Source organism: Neltuma alba, unplaced genomic scaffold, assembly GCF_004799145.2.
Source record: "Neltuma alba isolate B1F8T4 unplaced genomic scaffold, ASM479914v2 tig00013179_pilon, whole genome shotgun sequence".
Taxonomy (NCBI): domain Eukaryota; kingdom Viridiplantae; phylum Streptophyta; class Magnoliopsida; order Fabales; family Fabaceae; genus Neltuma; species Neltuma alba.
The window spans coordinates 200559-223797 of record NW_021637489.1 but is presented as its reverse complement, the minus strand read 5'-3'; the positions used below and the strand labels follow the sequence as shown (position 1 = coordinate 223797).

Below are 23239 nucleotides of genomic sequence, written 5' to 3'. Positions count from 1 at the left end.
TCCGTAATATTCATATATAATACAAATATTTGCACAATTGAATGGGTCACAATCAAAATGATTTTCTAAATAAAAGAAGAAGAATGAAAAATAAATATACAGTAAAGTAAAATTTTATTCTGATATATTATGGGATATTAATTCCTGAAAATTATTTTCTTCAATAAAAATTTTTAAAAAAGTCTCCTTTTGAATAGGTATAATGTTTTACTTAGTCGTGGATCCCAATTAGAACATACTGGAGCAGAGCTCCCAGTTGCATCAGATTCAGTGTTGCTGAATGGTATCAGTTCCATACTTGAAAATCTTTCAGAATCTGATCTTTGACGGGTGGCTATGTATTATTATCTGGCTTATGATGACAATTAAGGGAGGCTCAAACAAGGCCTGCGCTGCGTGCAAGTTTCAGAGAAGAAGATGCTCAAAAGAGTGCCCTCTGGCTCCTTATTTCCCTTCAGATCAACCTAAAAAATTCAGCAATGCTCACCGTTTGTTTGGAGTCGCCAACATCAAGAAAATCCTGGAACTGGTAGAGCCAAGACAGAGGGACGAAGCCATGAAATCTATTATCTTTGAATCTGATATGCGAGAACAGTTTCCGGTTCTGGGCTGTTTAGGAGTCATATGGAGCTATAATGATCAGATACTCGCCGCCATGGAGGAACTACGTTATTTGAAAACGAGACTTGCCGTTTACAAAGAACAATTTCATTATCAAATTTCTCCTTCTACGCCATTGGAATGTATGCCTGCTGGTACAGATACGTTGTCAGTGTCGAACCACTTGCAATATAACAACAATAACAATCAAATTGTTATGTTTGATGACGGTGGCGGTGGAAATGAAGTCTTTGGTCTTCAACAATCCTTCAGTTCCATGGCCGCGCAGTCCTCAAATTTTATAGTTAATCAATCAGAAATGGACACAGTTGAATATGGTGATCTTAATCCTTATAATGTAATGGCTGATGACAAACAACTGTTTATCGAATACAGGGAAGAAGATCTATGTGAGTCAAGGTGAGTAACTGCTATCTCTTTTTTTAATTTTGTTCCTTCATGCCCGTAAAGACACGTATGTGAATGTTGTTAAATATATATTAATGTTATTGAACAGTAAGGAGCCATCATTGAGAGAAGGGAAGTGTCATATTGAGCGTGGTTCGAGGAATGAACTCAAAAGTGCAGCAGCATACTTGGGTTTGACGAGTGTAAAAGGATGATAACAAGATTATTGGTGTCGTCAGAGTAAGGCGTGGTACGATGAATTGTATTGATTTTTAATTAATCACTTATTCACGTACTCGTAGATTCAGAGATATGTTCACAGATTGATCACTATGTAGTTACATTTATAGTGTTTTTGGGTTTTGATATGAGTCAAGTGTACCCAGACATATCATGAATCTCTTATCATCACTTTGTTTTATTTTTTTCATTGCATCAGCTCACCATGACTGCATATTTCATCTTCCAAACATGAAACATTGCTTGAGCTTGACCTGCACCTCTGGAGGATGTAAGGCAACAATTATTTTTTTCTATATCAATAAGATGACAGCATGGTACTATCATTTTGAGGTTTTGAAACATTCAAACGAATTTATATCTATAGTCTTTTTAGTTTAATTAAGATACTTGTTGTTATTTTATTTTATGTTTTGTGTGTCAATTCGATCAAAAATTCAAAGAAGATGTAACCTTAAGCGACGTTATTTTATTTTAATTATTCTTTCGTCGTGATAGGAATCAATATATCCAAATTAAAGGCCGTGCATTTTCATCCAACCATTTCATCCCAAAAAAAAAAAATCATCCAAGCCAACGTAGCAGGAATAAAATGAGAATGAGAATAAAAGCAAGCATGGCAGAGGGGCTTTCCTAAAGGTTTTTGTTGTTATTGTGAGGACCTTATTGGTAGATCATTTATAAGGATCTCCGAAGGTGTTCTATAATGTTGAAGGCATCCTTGTGAGTAGAATTCAAATATGCACATTATAGGTAAGATTTGTATATCAAAATGCGAATGATTCCAATATCTTCCTTCTCTTTTTTCGCACTGAGTGATTCCAGTGCCTAATCTCATTTTTGTTATGCGTCTCGTTTTTTTTCCTTTTTGCCAACGGTTATACACTTATACGTCATTTAATGTATAAGCTGCTACAATACATTAATTATATTAAATAAGCAATAAATTAGTAAGATACTCCCTCCGTTCCTTATTATAAGATCTAATTTTTTGAATAGATTTGTCCCTTTTTATAAAATCCTATTTGAATTTGTTTGAGCATTTAATACAGTGTTACTTATTTTATCCCTGATTTAATATATTTAATATATTCTCTTTTTTTATTTATCTTACTATTACTCTCTCACATTTATCTAGTTATATGTAGGGGTGTATTTGGAAAAAAACTGCATTTGCTATATATTAATTGCTTTTAACTGATTTTAACTGTTTTCTTAAACTGTGCAATTTAATTAAAAGGATCTTATAATAAAAGACGGAGTAATATTGCATTAATTTATATATTATCAAACTGAATGCAGTGTATCAAACTAGATACTTTGTCATGTGTTGCAAGGACTATATCTATCACACTGAATCTTGATCAACTAGTGATATCTTATTTTATTTAATTTAAAAAGTTTCCTGATAAGAACTCTCCTTTAAAGTCCTGAATAGATTTATATTTGTCATACATTTTTTTTAATCAAAAAGTTTAGATGAATTGAATTTCGGGAGCTCACTAATATTAGTGTATGTTTCCAAACTCAAAGAGCACATATTAGTACTTGTGTCATACTTTTGTGTGGGCCTTCCACTGTTCTCAATATTTTTTAATCCTATTTAAAATACTATCAGACTCCAAATATAAGTATCTCTCTCAGTAGAGATTCAAGTCATTTGTCATATTGTAAAAGATTAGTTTTTTTTATTGGACCAAATTTTCATTGGTATGGAACAATTTGTTCACTGACATTATGAGCACCCTCCGCATCGCTGGTGTTAGGCCCACGCGTGAGCCCACTAACCTATTCGGAACTTGCTGGTGATTCACAAGGCCTCAGAGAATCATTGGCAGGGAAATAATATTGATATATATAAATTGGGCCTTATTAAGAAGCCACCCTGAATCCCATTACCGTGATGTGGCGGTACACGTGGACACGTGTAGCGAAAAGCACTTTGTGTATTTGTACAGTGGATGGAGACTGCAAATAACTGCCGAGAGGTCTTTAATTAAAACCAACACCCTAGCTTCCTCACGTATCGTAAGCAATAATTAAAGAGTGGTCCGCTGTATCGTCTCAAGCTCAATAATTGACGTAGAGGTGACGATTAACAATGAAAATTATAAAATTATAATGAAGGGCCAGCACATTTGAAGTTACAAATCACATGCACACAGCTGAATTAGTGGGGTATTGAGCCTAATTAATTTGTTCCTTACTTTTGTACATTTGACCCGAAAGCCATAATAATGTGGAGTCAACGTTCAATGACTGTGTTTTAACGAAATCCCTGCCTTGAATATTGCCTAATTATTGGTATTAAACTTGATCCCTGATTAATTAACTATCGGAGCACATACATAGACTCACCTAACAAACATCTTCGCCCGACACTTCCGTTTACTGTAGTCGAATATAGTGATGATATGAAATTAAGCACCCCAATTAATGTACCCTGAATTACAAAATTTTCTTTTAAAAAATTAATCCCTTTTTTCCACGTAGGTTCCCATTTTGTCCCCATATGGATGATTACCTTTTAGATCCGTCCCAGGTTTCAATGTTGGCATTACTTTCATATTCTGTCGACTATTAGCCTGTTGGAGTCAAATGTGAAGAGAAGAAGAAGGACTTCAGTTGGAATCTGTTTGGATTTTTTTTTTTTTGGTTTTGGTCTGAGAATCTGTTTTGGATGTTGGCACAGACATTTACCCAAGGGCTTCGGTGAGTTGATGACATTTGTAGGAGGATTAAGGATAGTATTTGAGGGATTGGTCTCTTGATTTTTGTTGTTGTCAAACTTAACTTATTTTGAGTAATTTTGTACTCTATGAAATAAATATATAAGAGAAATTGGGAAAAGTTATTTTTTTTTTATATGCTACTCCTCCGGTCCTTAATATAGGACCCAATTGTTGAGTTGGTTTTAGTCCTAAATATAAGGACCCATTTGTTATATTTATCAATTTTCTCTAAATTACCCCTATAAATACTCCATCGACCATAATTAAGTAGAAGAGGAAGATGGGATATTAAGAAAGATGATTATGGTATTTTAGAAAAAATGTGTCACATTTCTTATAATTAACTAACTTACCTAACTTCCTTAATCTAATCAAATTAGTTAAATGGGTTTTATATTAAGGATAAGAGGAGTATTAATTTATTATCACTCTTGCCCCATCCTCGTTTGAAGCACATGGATTTGCTCGTACACCTTCAAAAATTATTCAAGATATTTCACCTTCTACAAACATGATATATGGCTGTCAATATTATATAAATCAAAAGGCTTGTTTGTTTCTGAATAATAATGCGTATTTTTTAAAAATCCGTCACTAGTTAAATAGTGGCATTTTTTAAAATATTGTTTAAAAAACATCATAAAATTCTGAGCTACATACTATATAGGCAAACAACAACTAACAAAATTATGTATTATTTTAGGGGTGAGTGGAGTATTAAAATAAAATTAGTTCCTTATTAAAGTCAGTTTAGGTAACTAGAAACGGGTGAGAGCAAGACACCAGACAAGATGAAGGTGGGTTTAAATTGTACTGATGTTAAAGGGGAAAAAAAAGTACCTTCAGTTTTTAATGTGAGACACAGTTAATTAATATGAGAAAGTAAAAAAAAAATTACTTAATTATAACCTATATTATATAATTTGTCTAAAATATTTATATATATCATTACATTATATATTATTTTATAAACCAGACAAATTAATTTATAGAAAAAACAATAACTACAAATACTATTATTTATTTATTTTAATTTTTTCAAGTCAGTCAACGGAACTTTATATTAAATATAAATAGTACTCTTTTATTTTTAAATATAAAATTTTTATACTAATATATAAAGATATTATATTTAAGTCCGGAGGAGTATTAAAACTTAGACAGTATATACGTGGGAGTTGGGACGTAGTTACCAGGCAGTTATTTGTTTCTATTTTCCTCTAGTTTCGCGAGGAAGACAAGTCTAAATAGATGAGGAATTCTTGCATGCTCCCAGAGCAGCACATCATTTGTGCTCTGAGCAATAAAAACGTGCCACCTCACCAAATTTAATCTAAGATGTAAGCTTATCTGTCATCCTTTATTCGATTTAGCAACTTTCTTTTTAGAAATCCCGCCCATTTTTTTCACTCTCTCCTCTCTCATAGTCCGTCATCTCCGGCTCCATCATTTTTCACATACTCTCTCTCCTTGTTAACTTTTTCTTCTCTTGGATGCCATTTTCACAGGATCAGATCTGCACCTTATCAACAAAAGAGAAGTACATATGCTCATCCTCACCTTGTCTCTTCTTCCTCCTCATTCTTCTTATCTGTATCAATCTCAGTATCCTCAAACACAAGTCTTCTTCTACTTCTCTCTAGCCTATCATCTCTTCATTTTCTTCATCATCCACCACCAACTCAATCTCTCCCCTTTAAGCTTCCCTTTATTGCAAAGCCCTCAACCATTTTACAAATGCGGGCCCACAAGAAACCTGCCTACTCTGTCCACCAAATCCCTCCTTTCCCCATCGTTACTTCCTTGTTGTTCTCTCTGTCACGAGAAGACGACCTGCAATGACAGAAATAGTTAAACCCAGCCCTGATTTTGAAGATTTGAAAATCCTTGCTCTGTTTTTTGAATGCTTGCTTCTCCTCTTATCTTCGATTTTGCCCTCATCTTCTTCCCCTGTTTCTTTGTCTTCACTCATACTTGCCTAGTGCAAATTACTTTCAGCAAAGAAGGTTCTGGGTTTTCAAAAGCAGATCCTCTCATCTTTCCAGTTGTTGGGAACATCAGAGAGACTTGACTGTTATTGACATTGTTTCTGAGCTTCCTGCTTAGAGAGGTAGATAGAGAAATCTGAGTTTATGAAAGCAGAAGCCAGAGATGACGGATTCTGAGAGAGGAGCGAGTAAAAAAAATGGGCGGGAGTTTCTAAAAGCAAAGTTGTGAAATTAAATAAAGGCTGACAGATAAGCTTACATCTCAGATTACATTTAATGAGGTGGCACGTTTTTATTAGTCAGAGCACAAATGATGTGGTGCTCCCGGAGCATACAAGAATTCCTCCTAAATAGATACAGTGGATTGTTAGATATTTGCGCGGGAATGGTAGATTGGTAGGTTAGCCATGGGAGGTGTAATTCAATCAATGTCAATTCATTATTAACCCCTATTTCAGGAAGTCCGATGTCAAAACAGGGCAAAAGTTGATGGCGCTGCAAACTGAAAGGACTTTTTCATGTTTACTCTTTTTAGGTCAATAAAACAAAAAGTAATCTTTTCTTTAGAGATATTTAAATAAAATCAAATCATAGTTTACAGAATAGTTTCTGAAAAATAAATTTTATAAAAAAGTGATTCTGATAAAGTGAGAGTGCTTAGATAGTTGTTATCAGAAGTACTTTTTATATGTGCATATTACTAAAAAGAGTATAAATTAATATAATAATTACATAAAAGATATATTTTATAATATATTTTAATTTGAAAAAAAATTATTAATAATATATTTTTTACCAACATAATTAATAATATATAAGATAACATAATTAATAAATAATTAATATGTGTATATATATTTATAAATTATAAGATTAAATACATTTATAAAAAAATAATTGATGGGTGTTAAAGTCATATTACTACTGGGATCTACTCTGACAGGCACAATCATACTTTTTAATTTGAACCAAAAGCAAAATATATTTATTTTTTCTGAAACTATAGTTTTGAATCCAAAACCATAATTTTAGCTATTTGCCAAACACACCCTTTATCTGGTTGCTGTCATTTCCTCTCTCTTAGAGGAAATGGATACTCATTAACTCGTCGTAGTTATTACTCCAAATATTGCATAGTTTTACCTATTTCCAATTAATTGTATTACTTTGTTATGTGAACGTGATAAATCCCAATTATCTTGGGCAAATCAATAAAAAACTTAAAGTGTAAGCATGTTGTCCCACGAAAATTAGAAAGGAATTAAAGTTGTGGTGTGATAGATTAGCATGGCGATAATCTAAATAGTATGATTAATGTAACTGGTAGTTAAATAAATTTGGTTAGAGTTTATGTTTATATTTTGATGAATATAACTTTTAGTTCAAGGTATAATAAATATATCTATACTAAATTTTAACATAACAAGCTGAGAATTTTCGGACCTACAACTAGAATTTCATTAAGATTTTACATGTAAATCTAAAAACATTCCATGATTTTTTATTTTATAAACATTTGATATTACGCATGCTCTCTAGATATTATCATAATTTGAATGGGGATAATTTTAGGAATTAGATTATTAATTAATTATTTTTTGCCAACAATTATTAGTATTATTAACTGGTTACAAACAATAATAATAAGTAGTTAATAATAAATCAAGTTCTAACAAAATATTAAGATAAAATAACCTCATATTTACAAGCTCCCCATGCATCACACTGGAAGACATGCGTGATGTGATACGAGAGTGTGAAATAAAGATAAGAGAAAAAGGCATAAATTTAATCAAAGTTCCCAATTAAAAAAAGGATGAGAAGAAAAATAATACCGAGTCATGGGTGTCTCGATTTTAAAAAGGGTCGAAGAGGATATTAAGGAAAATTTATTTTATTTCGTCCCTCCTTAAACATAACACTCTCTTTCTTTATCTCTCTCGTTTTAATATATTTCCTCTGATATTTAATATTTGACATAATTAAGTATTAGATTGGAAATGAATGCTTTCCCTACGTTGCACGGGGCCACAAGCTAATTGTTTTAAAGAAACATGACCTCTTTTATGCGAGTAACTTTGAGTTTTGATATGAAAAGTCCTACACAGGATCAAATTGAATTTAAATGAGTAATGTAATAAAGCAGAATAACTCATAATCTTAAACCTTAAAGGCTTTGAGTTAACATATGATACCCTTCCACTATTTTTCGTTCATTTGTTGGTATCCTCTTTCTTTTTGGATGCCCATTTGCAGTCTAAAGCTTGCTTGTTTTTAGGAAGCTCACGTAGATCCCAATTACCATTTTTATGGATACTTCCAATCTCTTCATGGATTGCTATTAGCCATTTAGGTGAACCGGCATAAGAAATAGTTCCCAAATGACTAGAAGGCTCAACACCTTTAGAAATATACCTTGTGCGACTAAAAGTACATAAGCAACCAAATCATCATTAGTGTATCTAGTAGGCTTTTTAATAATTCTCAGTGAACGATCGCGTTCAATAGAGCAATGGATTTTTTTTTTTTTGGGGAAAACTATATTGGAGGTACCTATATTTTTTTTTAATTTTCAATTTGGTACCTATGTGTTTTTTGTTCTTAACTAAAGCTTTATTTTCCCCCTATTAACATCATTAATCCTCATGTAGAGACTAAAAATATCAATAGAATAAAGTTATAAGAACTAATGTTGCTAAAAAGATAAAATTAAATGTTTAATTAAAGGAAAAAAACACATAGGTACCAAATTAAAAATTGAGAGAAAGTATAGGTACCTTCAATATGGTTTTTCCTTTTTTTTTTTTTGCCAACAATCAAATGTAATATACTACCTGGTTCTTTAATATAAAACATTATTTGATTTTTATTTTGGTTCTAAATATAAAATCTCAATCCATTTTGTCTCTAATATTTATGTATTTTTTTTCAAAGTAGTCCTTCTAATAATGTAACTCTAGCCAACACACTTGATTAGCAAAAATATTTTAGGAAAGACAATATCTATTTATTACAAATAACTAACTTAACACATTTCCTTAATAACCTCAAATTAGTCAACTGGCTCTTATAATTAGAATCGAATATCTACTAAGTATAACTTTGTTCATATTGCTTTGTTCATATTGCATATCTTAGATTTAACACATATGATGCGAGATAAAAACATTTCTATTTTATTGCAAAAACATCCGTAATGATGCCTGAAATGGAACTGCGAAAGATAAGGAGCTATGAAATTTATGAATATTTAAAAATAATCCCGGAATTGGGAGAGGCACCCATGACCCGCGACCCATCCATTCGCTAGCCACAGTTGCTTCCCCCCCCCCCCCCAAATCCATGGGTTTTAATATTTATTTTTGACCGAAAATGGTTTACTTATTGGTACATTGAAAATTAGCGAACTTAATTTAAGTGCTAAAAGGATCATCATCGTTTTCTTGACATGTTATTCTTATCTTTCTTGTCATTTTTTTACAACCACGTCAATGCTAATCTTGAAAGCCAGTTCCATTGCGTCAACTCATTTTTGGAACCTAATTGAATTCCATTACTTTTTTAATACAGTAGTTTTTTTTTTCCCAAAAAAATGTTAAATGTCCCGAGATATATTGTTCAGAGAATATGGCCCTTCTAGAACTACAAAGCTAAGAAAGAAATCTTTTCATAAAAAACTTCACGATTTGCTGATTTTTTATTTTTTTGCCAGATTCACGCTTTGTTTTGCTTTGTTTGTTTGTTTGTTTTTTTTTTTTGGACTAGCAGATTCACGATTTGTTGATAGATTGTCAGGACAGGCATTTAATAATTAGATCAAATAGGGATTAGAGATGATGATGAAAAATTAAGGAAACTGGGCTGCCCATAAATAGCTGAGTGCATTTAACCTGGAGTTCTGAACCGGAGTGGTCGCCCATTTACGAGGGGTGAGGGTTAGATGACAGAGAGTGAGAGGGACGCAGGTCGATGGAGCAAGAGATGAAGAGGAGGTAAACAGACTTCATTGATGTCGTTGTTCTTGTTTTTGTACGGTCATCGTTTATTTATCAGTTCTAGCTAGCTGCAACTTGTTTTCCTCTTTTGTCTTCCCCGATTTCAGCTTCGCTTAAATCTCTGTTCCTCCCTAATATATATTCTTTCTTCTTCATTCCCTCCGAACATGAAGAAATTAAAGAGCTATTACATGCATCTCAGGCACCACCACGCATTCGAGCGCAGGTGGATTTTCCCTTTCGTCATTGGGTCTGTACTCTTTCTCTTTGTTCTCTGCCTTGCGACTCTCACCTCTCCCGCTGGCACGCATCTCCTTCCCTTTTACCGTTCTCTGACCGCTTCCAACTCGGTTTTTGTGGAATCCAAGCTGCATCCAATACCTGTTTCGTCTCTTCCTCCACCACCGCGTCTCGCTTATTTCATATCTGGTTCCAATGGTGATGGCAACGCGCTCAAGCGCACACTTTTAGCACTCTACCATCCCCACAATCGTTATCTCGTTCACTTGGACCGTGAATCTTCGGCGGAGGAGCGTTTGGATCTGCATAAGTTCGTCAAAGATCATCCTCTCTTCCAGAAGTTTGGGAATGTGGACATGATTACAAAGGCCAATCTGGTCACATATCGAGGCCCCACGATGGTTTCAAACACCCTTCACGCGGCGGCCATCTTGTTGAAGAATGGAGGTGATTGGGATTGGTTCATAAATCTAAGTGCTTCAGATTACCCGCTTGTTACCCAAGATGGTTAGTTGTTTTGACACTGCATCGTGAGATAAATTTTTGGCACGATTTTTTTTGCCCTGACTAACTGGTCTGTGGATTTTACTTAACTAGATCTGCTGCATGCCTTTTCCTACTTGCCTCGTGATCTGAATTTCATTGATCATACCAGTAACATTGGATGGAAAGAGTAAGTGATCTTCATCCCTTGTTGTATTCTTCTATTTTCGTGAGGAAGATTATCTGATTGGTTCTTTGCGACTTAGTCATCAGAGGGCCAGACCAATAATCATTGATCCAGGCTTGTACATGAATAAGAAAGAAGATGTGTTCTGGGTTACACAGCGGAGGAGTAGGCCAACTGCCTTCAAACTGTTCACAGGTGAGATCATTTGCTTGTCTGTTCATAGCCTTTAAATTCCGGTCCTCTTCTTTTTATGTATCTGCCTAATTCCAGTGCTGCTTAGTCGTGTTCTAGCTTTCCCGGGATGCTCCATATCTAAGAAGTTTTCTTTGAATAATTAGCGATCCAATTATACAAGAAGGGTTAGAATCAAACTCAATCATATATTTGTTTCATGTTATCATCGGTTCATTTGAGTTCAGAATGCTTGGAAGAGTGCGTCAACTGTACGCTCCCAGTGGGCTGTGGCGTGAAAGATAATTCTACCTTGATTGAATATTGAGGCTGAGAGTTTTATTTGTAGAGGTCGATTCTGGTAGTATTGGCTTCTTAATTGAAGCCTTAGAATTAACTGAAAAGCTTTGACTACTCTAGTTGAAATGCGAATACCTATAGGATGCACAGTATCTGTAAACTATTTACAGAGAGTTGAGGTCATAGAACGTGATCTGTCCCGATTTGAGATTTGGTAATGTTTCAGGATCTTTATTAATCTTGAGAGTGCCTAATCTGTACTTTGTTGTGCTTTCCTCTAATCAAAGTTTGTTCCTCTGCGTCCTTTCAAAATAGATGTTCAATTTGAGTTCTTCTCCTCTCTAGTTACATTGCAGCTTAAATGACTTTTGCAGGCTTCCTCACTAGGAGCTGTTCAATTAATTGTGGTAATTGTATTAATTGGGCATGACAATAAATTACCCTGGACAGATCATTAGTACATACCAGCTCTAGATTTGCATTAAATATGCAAAACATAATTCGCTTCTGGTTGCTTAATGATTCCATTATCATTTAATATTATCACATGGATTGAACTCTTGGTAGCTTAAAATCACACGGTTATACGTCTCCCTTGAGTGCTGATATGACTCTGATCATGTTGTGGGCTTGTAGACTGGGCGCATAAGTATGGCATGATTATATTTGTTCCGCTTCAGATCAATTTTTTTTCAAAAATATCTGTACCACTTGTCATTTTTTTAATGGTCTACCACCTTATTTTTGTCAATGTAGCCTAGACTTCTAGTGACGCTCTTTCAGTTTCTCATAACTGTTTCAAGATTTTTATTTACTGTGGTTCTCATCTGCCTGAAGAATGCTTGTTCCCATGTCCAGTGATTAGCATAAAAGAGTTGGCACTGCAGCTGTAGCTCTTGAACTAGGTTGAGGATAACACATTTAAACTGTGGCATGTAAATGATTGACACTGATACTATAAAATCTGAAAGCACTTAACCAAATAATGTTCTTGGACCTGGTGTAGGTATTAATGTAGCATTCATTGTCCTGCATGTTTCCAACATGGGTCTATTCTTGACCTTGTATGGTCTAATATAGGACAGAATAGGTGCTGATAATGCTGGCATCTAAATTTTCAACTTGCTGAGGGAAAACTAAGTTTTGAAAGTTTATGCAAGAGGATTTATGTCTTCTTTTGAGCTGATTCTTAAGTTCCCTCTCTCTGTAGGTTCGGCATGGATGGCACTCTCAAGATCTTTCGTTGATTACTGCATATGGGGATGGGACAACTTACCTCGGACTGTTCTCATGTACTACACAAATTTCATATCTTCCCCTGAAGGATACTTCCACACTGTCATTTGTAATGCTGCAGAGTTCAAGAACACAACCGTGAACAGTGATCTCCACTTTATTTCTTGGGACAATCCTCCCAAGCAACATCCTCACTACCTTAATCTTAAAGACATGCAAAGGATGGTTGATAGCAGTGCTCCTTTTGCGAGGAAGTTCCACAGAGACGATCCAGTGTTGGACAAAGTTGATGCTGACCTATTATCAAGAGGTCCAGGCATGGTTGTTCCGGGCGGCTGGTGCATAGGGAGGAGGGATAATGGAACTGATCCCTGCTCTGTTGTCGGTGATACTACTGTCCTAAAGCCTAGCCCTGGCTCAAGAAGGCTGGAAGCTTTAATCACCTCATTGTTGTCAAATGAAAAATTTCGACCAAGGCAGTGCAAATGACAATAATCAACAGGAGCCCTCTTTATTTTATTTTCCTCCCAGTAGCCTTAACGTTTAACTTGTAAATGTGCTTAGTTTCCTCTTGGTTGGAAAAGAGGTATTGGGAGTAGGCCTATCATCTTTGATAATGAGAAGAGAGACAAATCCGGTCAAATTAGATTGCCCATGGTGGCGAACTTGATGTTGATTGTACATAAAAGGGGAAAATAGAAGAGGGAGAGTGGAAGAGGAGTGGATGAAACATGTAGGGAGACGAAATTAAATGAAATTGAATCATATACTTCTATAAAGCTTATGCTTTTCAATAGATGCTCTTGTATGCTTGCTTTTTCTCGTATCTAAGGATTCGGAAGTATCGTTAATTGCATTTTATATTAAGAACTGAAGGTAGTGTTTGAGTGCAAGCAATCAATCATATTGTCTTGTGTAAATACATATAAAAGATCTGGAGATTGAGAAAATAATGAAGAGCGAGAGGGAGCGAGTGCGTGTGTGTGTTTTGATTACGATGAGAGAAAAATAGATGAACTTTGTGGTACCTAATGTGTTTTGGGATAAATTTTGTTATTAAAATTGTATTTTAACCCAATATATTATTATACTAAAACCGACTTTACTGAGCTACAGGCTCCTGTTTCTATAGTTATCTTTATGGCCTCATCTTAACCTAACTCTCTGAAAATGTATTTCTCATGTTGCCCGCTGATATCAAAAGGGGCCCTAGATAAGTGCTGATTTAGGAGGCAGCCAATCTTCAGCATAATAGAGTCTAACATGATTACGTCTCGTTGGTCCTAAGGTTAGTGACGATAACTGTTCCAAAGATACAATATCCTTGTGTTAAATGTTATATTATTTTGCCGGCAGTTTTTTATTATTCTACTCATGATTTCAGAAGACTCCACTTGTCAAGACTGAGTAATTCTACAATAGTTGATGCTGAGGTTTTTGTTGTGGTTTAGCCGTCCATTGACCTTAGACCAAAGCCATAAAAGAGAAATTGATATTATATGTTTTATTAACAGCTACATATAACTATTGATTAATTCTATGCGTAGTTGTTTATGTTAATCTAAAAGCGTGATTACGTTAACCAAATTTCCATCTATGTGGCGCATGTAGAGGGAAAGAGGGGCCTAACATGCATGAACATTATTCCAAATTCTTGAACCGAATGAAAATAAATTAAATTCTGAAAGCGAAAGACATATAAAAGATTGACGGCGACAATTTCATTTGACCACCGGATTGAAACCTAGCTTCTTAATAAAAATCTAAAGGCCAAAATACACAACTTCCTTCAACTCTAGGTGAGTTGTATAAGACCCCCTCAACTTTAAAAGTTTAAATTCCACACCCTCAACTTTCATATTTTGACCATGAGCCCTTTACTATTAAAATGACTGTTAAATCTAACGTACTGAGTGCCATATCAGTTTATTAAGAATTATGTGGCAAATGACATGTAATTTATTGATTATCTTATTTATTTTGGATTAAAACTCAGAATTATAATAAAGGGTATTTTGGTGATTTAACCTATAATAAAAGAAGTGAAATTATTTAAGATCCTAATATAGGTGTGGATACCAAAACTCCCCGCTTTTTTCTCTATCATCTTCCTCCATAGGAAAAGTGCGTACTGGTAACTCCTATGCCTCACTTTCACACAAGGCTATTGATATCTAATGCGTCCTTGGATATCACTTGTTAAAATAAAGGTTCTGAATTTAAATGAGTAATGTGATGGAGATAGGAAGTATAATGATGATTTCTGGAATGAGTAAGAAGATCAGAAAATTGAAGGAAGCGATGCTGATGGGGAGGTGGACTTGGAAGACCAAAAGAGATGATAACACAATCATTAAATAAACAAGTTCAAAATTATAAAAAGAAGTTCCAGAAGAAAGAAGGTGATGATGAAGATAATTTTTGAAACGATAAAGATGATTAGACGATGAATCAAATGTTGGTAAGAGAGAAAACTCGCGAGTTGTGGAATTACGAGACACTAAAAAAACAAGAGGGAACCTCAAACTACGGATTATTATAGATTAAATCACCAAAATGCCCTTTATTATAATTCTGAGTTTTAACCCAAAATAAATAAATAAGATAATCAAAATTACATGTCATTTGCCACATAATTTTTAATAAACTGGCATGGCACTCACTCTGTTAGATTTAACGGCCATTTTAACAGTTAGGGGCTCATGGTCAAAATATGAAAGTTGAGGGTGTGGAATTTAAACTTTTAAGGTTGAGGGGGTCTTATGCAACTTACCTAGACTTAAAGGGGGCTATATGTATTTTGGCCAAATCTAAATCAAAAATACTTTTGCTGACGTACGTGATGCGGCCCGATGGGCCCCGAAAAGATCGTATTTTGAAGTCAAAACCTAAGCCCAGCCTATATGTATTTGCTGAGCCAGAGGACAAAAATTATACTTGATGCAAATTCTTGACCTAGGATTAACATTTATGAGTTAGGAAACAAGAAGTTTTGAGAGCACCAATCTAGAAAGCCGCCAAGGCGCTATGGGAAACCTACGAAGCTCTTTTCTTTTCTTTTTTTTTCCAGGAGAAATATCGAGGAGGAGGCCGAGGAAGAAAAATAGACAATCCATGCAAGTCAATTAATGGTCTTCTTTTACCTTTTGAGTTGATGCTTTTTGGGATCATGGCCTTGTGTTTTTATTGTTTATTTTGTCTAAGCGTTGCTGAATCGTTAAACGAGGATAGGAATGTTGAATAACTTTGGGGTATGTCCTATTTGATTCTCATTTGTATGGTTATTGAGTTTGGTTATGCTACACTATAATTCAAGAAAAAATAATCTCTGTTGATCATCTCAGTTTTCTTAAAACCAGTAGAAGAAAGATCTGGTATATCTGAGTTTGCCCTTTTCATGAGAATTGCTATGATGAAGAACTGAGGTTCTTTGCCACAAAAGTCCCCATTTATAGGATCTGCCCATCTCCACCCAACCTAGCTTATTAATGTACGCATACGCGCTCTCATAGCTTCCCGAGTTGTCGGGCTCCCCCTGGCTCAATCACTGGGCCATTCCCAAATTTCACAGTTAAGAGCCAGCTCATGTCGGAATTAGCCAGGTAAGACTTAAGAGTTAAGACTACTGTGTACTGTTGTAATCTGTCGACATGTTTGTCGTCTTCTACAAAACAAAAATTCTTTTAAGCGGCCAACTTCACATGTGAATGTCTCCTCTCAGTCCTTTGAGCCTGTCTCTTTCACCTGGTGGCCATTAACGAGGCGGATCAGGTTCAGTATCTATAGAAACAGTAGTGAGGTCAAAGAGGTTGTTCATTTTCGTTGGGGTTTCCTGCAGATTCAGCCAGAAATCCAAGTCTCTGTCCAACCTTTCCTTTTGAACCAGAGGGATGGGCAATAGGTTAGAATTAAGGTCCAACCCACAACCTTGAGAGCTTCTCACGTTTGAATCTTTGAGGTCACGATTCCGTGTCTTCTATGTTGTTGCCGAGAATGGATGAGAATTGGGATAGTTGGGCTCTCTTGCGCCCCAAAAAAAATTACTCATCGTATTCGAAATAATTATTAAGTTGATTTTAGTTCTAAATATAAGATTTTTTTTTAAATTTATCAATTTTTTTAAATTATTCTTATGAATACTCCCTCAACCGTGATCAAGTAGAAGAGGGATGAAGGATATTAAAAAAGATAATTATAGTGTTTTAAGAAAACCATGTCATATTTTTTTATAATTAACTAATTTAACTAACTTTCTTAATCTAATCAAATTAATTAAATACTCCTCCGGTCCTTAATATAGGACCTAATTATTGTGTTAGTTTTGATCTTAAATATAAGACCCATTTATCATATTTATTAATTTTCTCTAAATTACCCCTATAATAGATATTCCTTCAACCATAATTAAGTAAAAGAGGGATAAGAGGTATTAAAAAAGATGATTATGGTGTTTTAGAAAAAATGTGTCACATTTTTTACAATTAATCAACTTACCAACTTCTTTAATCTAATTAAATTAGTTAAATGGGTTTTATATTAAGGACTGGAAGAGTAGACGTTATATTAAGGATAAAAGTATAATAGGAATAGCCTTAGGAGGAGTATAATAGAAATAGCCTGAATAAAGATTTTGCTGGATAAAATAAGTTTAAGCAACTTCACTTCATAAGTAATTTATTTCTAATAAAATTTTAGTTTCAGAAAATTCGTTTTATTTGTCGGCACAGACTGCCATCTCTGACTATTTGTTGATCAACTTTTGCTCTGTACTGATAGCACGCAGATCTGAGCTGTCCCCCGCCCCCACCCCCCACGCAGAAACTACGGCTTTATAAAGGTGAGTTAAGATTTTGTTTTTACAACTCAAATTTTTTTTTTTGTATTTTATAAATCAAGTCGTTTACAAGTTAAACTTATAAATATTAAAATTGTTAAGATCTGTCAAAATTAAATAAAAATTGAAAAATTTATCGATATTTAATTCTCTTACTCAAATGTGGTATAAACAATTTTTGTTTTACTTATTTGTATCAACTTATTTCATATAATTTTCCAGCGTACAAAAATAGATATGCCTGGGGAATTTTATAAAATCGCCCAAGCCCATCACCTTATATGTTCTTTAAATTATTTTATTTCTGTCACAGGCTTCTTTGCTGTCTTCACATATGCGGCCGACGTTATATAGATGACGCATATGCTTCTTCAATTTTCCCCTTCTTTATAAACATTTATAACGTGTTTGGTTTCTTGAAAAAATATTTTTATAAAAATCCACACATAAAAACTTCTCACGTGTTTATTTTTATTTTTATGCTTTCCACCCAAAGGCCGAAACTTCCTCCGTGGTTACGGATTTATAGGAGTAAAAAAAACTATAATATCATCACTCAAGAAAGAAGGCGGATTAGAAATTCCGCTATTTTCAAGTCTTGGCTGGGAAAACGTATTTGAGAAGACGCAAGGGCTTATATATAGATTATATTAAAACAAATGGATTAGAATAACTATGTTTATAATAATTAATTTCAACCTTCCCTGCCCTCTTTCTACTTTTGAATGCTTATTTTATCTTTAATAGCCGATTTCTTGTCTTTAGATTCTTGCGTTACCGGCTACCGTTTTCTATTATTTTTCTATTCATGAACCTGCCTTTCGTTATCATTATTAATACTACCTCCAGTCCTAATTATAAGACCCAATTGACTTATTTGAGGAGATTAAGGAAGTGAGTTAAGTTAGTTATTTGTAATAAATAAGTGTTGTCATTCCTAAAATATCCTTGCTAATTAAGTGTATTGGCTAGAACTATCATTATTAGAAGGACTATTTTGGAAAAAAATGCATAAATATGAAAGAAAAATGGATTGGGGTCTTATAACTAGAACCAAACAAAAAATCAAATGGAGTCTTATATTAAAGATCGGAGGTAGTATATTCATCAAATTAAATTTCCGCGACACGCACCAATCGTATGTAATATTCATATCAAATTCCATGTAAGCCCCCCCTTTACTTTTATATGTAAACTGGATCAAATCTACTGTAATTGTAATAGCAGGAATATACGCTGTTTACAAATGAAAAAAATATATAACTTAATTTTAAATGTCCGGCAAATACACAGGTTTCGCTCCTATTTTCGTATTAAAAAGGCCCGATCCCCTGTCCAGGACTTTATTTGTGTGTTATAAATAAAACCTACTTCTACTTTTGTGGTTCAAGAAAAAACATATTTTCTTCAAAGACAAAACCAATTGGATTTTAGAAGAAAGTTCCAGTCATGTAACATGAAGGATACATGTAAATTTTTAAAATAATTTTAATATTTATTCCTAAAAACATAAACAAATATTCAGCATATGAATTTTTCAATAAATGATCTGCTCATTTTAATTATTATTAAATAGCATACTTTTCAGTAATGTTGTTGCAATTTGGGTCCTCTCTCTGAGTCTTTTCATTTTGCTTATTATTAACTACACTAGATGACGTCTCTTTTATATAAAAAAAATTACTAAATTGAACTGGTACTTTCCATTTCCTGGCTTGCTCAATGAAGCAATGCTTAGGAGTTGGGACATGTCTAGCCTAACAAAGCAAGTCTAACCTTTGTAACTGAACTGAAGTGTCTTAGTTCATGAAGCGACAAGGAACAACGATGATTCTTGTTTCGCAATTAATATAATGAACATTAAAGTCGAACAACACAAAATCCAGGATTATTAATTATTCCGCTAATAACTAAAAGCATACAGAAGTATTACCAAAAAAAAAAAAGAAGCATACAGAAGTACATCATGCAAACTCGGGTTCCTGCATAATATCAATGGAAACCATTGTCCGTCACTCCTTCCCCGAATTTCTCATTCCCTCCCTCCTCTTGCTTACCACACTGTTCCTTCTCCTTCGCTTCCTCCTCTGCTTTCTTCTTCGCTTCCTCCTCTGCCTTCTTCTTTGCTTCTTCCTCTGCCTTCTTCTCTGCTTCTTGCTTGGCCGTTTCAAGTGCTTCAATCAACCTCTGCAAGCAACTCTTTTCATCTTCCTCCATTGACTTGGGCATCAGATTCTCAGCTACATCAGCAGGTGTCATCTCCGTCTCCTTCAGCAATTCCTCAATTCTGGGAAACAAATCGTGGGTTTCGATATCCAAGTAATTCCATGCAAGCACCTTGAATGCTTCGAAGCAACAATAGGACAATTCGATGTGCTTGTCCATGCGTCCTCTCCTGATAAGAGCAGGATCAAGCTTGTCCACAAAATTGGTTGTGAACACGATGATCCTCTCTCCTCCACAAGAAGACCAAATCCCGTCGATGAAATTTAACAACCCTGAGAGAGTCACCTTACTTGTCTTTTTCTCTTCCTCTTCCTCTTCCTTCTTGATCGGGTCTTTGGGTTTGTCGTCCTCGTCGTCCTTGGTTTCTTTTGGCTTCTTCTTCCTTTGCCCGGTAAGATCAAGAGAGCAATCAATGTCCTCGATAACCATAATCGATTTACTGGGCGTTTCGATCAATAACTTCCTGAGCTCCGTGTTGTCCTTCACCGCCGTCAATTCCACATCATAGATATCGTAATTCAAGAAATTAGCCATTGCTGCAATCATCGTAGACTTGCCGGTCCCAGGAGGACCATAGAGTAAATACCCACGCTTCCATGCCTTGCCGATCTTCGCGTAGTAGTTCTTGGCATTTCGGAACCTAACAAGGTCCTTTAGAATCTCGTCCTTCTTCTTGGGATGTAAAGCGAGCGTTTCAAAAGTTGCAGGGTGCTCAAAAACGACATGGCTCCACTTGGTGCTCTTGTAGCCGTGCCAGCCACTGCTCGGATTGTTTGTGTAAAGCCTGAGTTGCCTGTTTCTGGAGGCAATGGCCTTACCTTCATCCAACACGTGCCTGAGGTACTTAGTAGTGATGAGATCGCGATGACGGCGGTGAAAAGCGAGAGTGAAGAACCTCCGGTCATCTGAAGCAGGGTAGAAAGAGAAGGACTGTGACTTGGGAGTGATCTTGTTGGAGACCCACCATAGCTTAACCCCTTCAAACTCATCGGTGATCTCTTCGTTGTCGTCGAGGCTGAGCATGAGAGGGGTCTGGCTGTTCTTGACGACTTCGGCTTTGAGCCTATTGGCTCGCTGTGAGGAGTTGCCGCTGAGATAGGTTTGGATGGCGGTGAAAGCTTCGCTACGCTTGAGGCGTTCGCCGGTAAATTCATGGAAGGTGATGTGGACATAGGGAGAGACAAGGGAGGTGAGTTTGTTGGTGTAAGATCGAAGATGGTCGCGAAGCGGCGGAGGGAAGAACTTATCAAACATGGCGTAGAGGAACATGACGGTGGCGGTGACTGAGCCCAATTGAGCCCATACTGTCGTCATCTCCATCTTCCTGCGTCCTCTCTGTGTCTGGCCTCTTTCTCTCGGTTTAACAAGAAATAATGTTGTTTGTGAATAGTTGTGACGGACGCTTCACTCAGATCCTCAACAATGCGCCTTTGAAGCCATTTATCTCTCTAATTTATAAGCATTAAAACGCCGTACTGGACTCTATCTTCCTTGGAGGCTACTCCGAGTCTGAACACTCCCGGCTTCCTTGAATTTTCACACGCATTGACCTCTCTGTGACTAGGTCTACTGGGGTCGTTCTAAATTTATTTATTTATTTACTATGCTACCTAACCAGCCGACCCAACCTCTGAATTTAGGATAAATTAATTAGTTTTGATTGTCTATTGCTATATAAAAAATGTGTTATTTTTTTTAAATGTCCTCTTTTTAATTATTTATATTAAAATAAGAATAGACGAAGTATTCGCTATGATAGATGAAGGTAGAAGCTAAATTACAAATTTACAAATATTAAAAATTAATTAATTTCATTATTTCTGAGAAACAAGTGGGGATTGCCTTAAAACATCTCTTCTTGTAATTTGTATGAAAACTACTTTTAAATATAAAAATATTATTAATATGCATAATCAATGGGAAGGATTTATTAATATTTGATAAGAAGGATTTATTAATAAAAATATTAATAAATCCTTCTTATTGATTGTAGGGGAAAAAAAGTGAAATCAACACCAATGATTTAATAAAATACTCCTCTGGTCCTTAATATATAGATTAAGGAAATTAGAAAAGTTACTTAATTATAAGAAAAGTGACACATTCTTCCTAAAATATCATAATCATCTTTCTTAATACCCCTCTTCCTCTTCTACTTGATTATAATTGAGGGAGTATCCATATGGTAATTTAGAAAAAATTAATAAATATGATAAATTGATCTTATATTTAGGACCAAAACCAACTCAAAAATTGGATCTTATATTAAGGATCAAAGGAGTATTAAATATGAGGGATGAAGAAAATTACCTTCAAATAGTGATATATTTAATGTTACGCATTGGTATGAGAAAGAGAGGTAAAAAAATTAAATGGGAGCATTACAATAAGGTCCCAATAAACAAAATAATTACCAGCAAGGTTTGAAATTTATCATTATTGGCTATTCTATTATCCTTAGGATTTTTTAGTAAATATGTTCCCTATTTGGGATTTAATAACAATTCTACCAAATTAAAATTTTACTTTTAATATCAAAATAAAATTTCAAGTCTAATATTTAAAACAAAAGAAGAAATCAGAAGTTGAGAACTGGGAAGTATTTTATAGTAAAATATATTACTTTGGTTATATTTATAAGATACTTGCAACATATTTTACATAAACTAAAAAAAAAACTTTAAACTGAATTAACTTTCTATTAAAATATAACAAATTTTGAACTTTACCTTTATTTATTACGTACACTTTTAAAAAAATAACTATCTATATTATAATAAATAAAAACAAAATAGTATATTCATAATAAAAATTTAATTAAATGATTTATGAATGGGATAATTTTTTTTTCTTTATCCTATAAACAAAATAAGAGGAGTGCCATGCTTCGTTGAAGCTCAACCAATCAAACCGAAGCCCAACTGACTTATTATTTCTTTGCCCTGCGATTGAAAATAGTTTTTCTGAATGATTATGATGTGATCAATTGCATGGTATTGACTCCCCGTACGTCGTAATCTACCGCTAGTAGTTTTTAATTTTTTTTCCTAGAATATAAGTATCTTCTTATAGGAGGTAATCCTATTCGAGATATTGTCGGACACTCAATATAGACACCTTTCTTAGCGAGGATTTAAATCTTAATTCGTCACGTTATAAAAGACTAACATTTTCTGTTAGACCTAATCTGTTGGTAGTAGTTTTTAAATTTTAAAGGGGTGTTTAGATAGAAACCAAACCATGGTTTCAAAAGTGCTTTTATGGATTACGAAATACATATATGGAGGAGATTACCTCGTTTTGCAGAAAAGTGTTTCTGAAACTATGGTTTTGGTTTTCCAAACACCCCCTAAATCCCCTCGCATCTGTGTGGTCCCTTTCGCGGGCAGCTAGCCTGCCATCGCTGACCGACCATGTGCGCATCATCTTTAGTTAACACATGAGGCCCAAAAACACTTGCAGTACAGGGTACATTTTATTTCCAAAATTCCCCAATATTATTTTGCTTAATTTATTTTAATAAATTAATTTCAAGGCTCACCCAGCCAATTTTCCAAAAGTAAACTTTTTAATTTTTATTGTCTGTAAAGCCATTTCAT

The 23239-nt window shown here is 34.6% G+C and overlaps 3 protein-coding genes across 6 annotated transcripts; 2 read left to right on the top strand and 1 right to left on the bottom strand.

Moving 5' to 3' along the window:
- The first annotated feature begins 358 nt into the window (after positions 1–358).
- On the top strand, positions 359–1223 carry LOC114735175 (LOB domain-containing protein 22-like). Its single transcript, XM_028922851.1, has 2 exons — positions 359–1020; positions 1118–1223. Exons 1-2 carry the CDS (start codon positions 359–361, stop codon positions 1221–1223), a joined length of 768 nt encoding a protein of 255 aa, XP_028778684.1.
- Positions 1224–5209: 3986 nt separating this feature from the next.
- Positions 5210–13376, top strand: LOC114735169 (beta-glucuronosyltransferase GlcAT14A). Of its 3 annotated transcripts, none has more exons than XM_028922843.1 (5): positions 5210–5221; positions 9956–10710; positions 10801–10876; positions 10953–11068; positions 12555–13069. In XM_028922843.1, the coding sequence occupies exons 2-5, from the start codon at positions 10131–10133 to the stop codon at positions 13067–13069; spliced, it is 1287 nt and encodes a 428-aa protein (XP_028778676.1). In that variant the 5' UTR covers positions 5210–5221; positions 9956–10130. The 3 variants fall into 3 exon arrangements, with proteins under 3 accessions (XP_028778676.1, XP_028778675.1, XP_028778677.1); XM_028922844.1 differs by lacking the exon at positions 5210–5221 and having other exon boundaries at positions 9880–9960; positions 10166–10710; XM_028922842.1 differs by lacking the exon at positions 5210–5221 and having other exon boundaries at positions 9874–10710; positions 12555–13376.
- A 5815-nt stretch (positions 13377–19191) lies between these two features.
- Positions 19192–21019, bottom strand: LOC114735171 (AAA-ATPase ASD, mitochondrial). 2 transcript variants are annotated; one of them, XM_028922846.1, is made up of 2 exons: positions 19370–21019; positions 19192–19324 (listed from the first exon to the last, which is right to left on the bottom strand). In XM_028922846.1, the coding sequence occupies exon 1, from the start codon at positions 20958–20960 to the stop codon at positions 19407–19409; it is 1554 nt and encodes a 517-aa protein (XP_028778679.1). In that variant the 5' UTR covers positions 20961–21019; the 3' UTR covers positions 19192–19324; positions 19370–19406. The 2 variants fall into 2 exon arrangements, with proteins under 2 accessions (XP_028778679.1, XP_028778678.1); XM_028922845.1 differs by having other exon boundaries at positions 19192–19340; positions 19374–21019.
- Positions 21020–23239: the final 2220 nt, after the last annotated feature.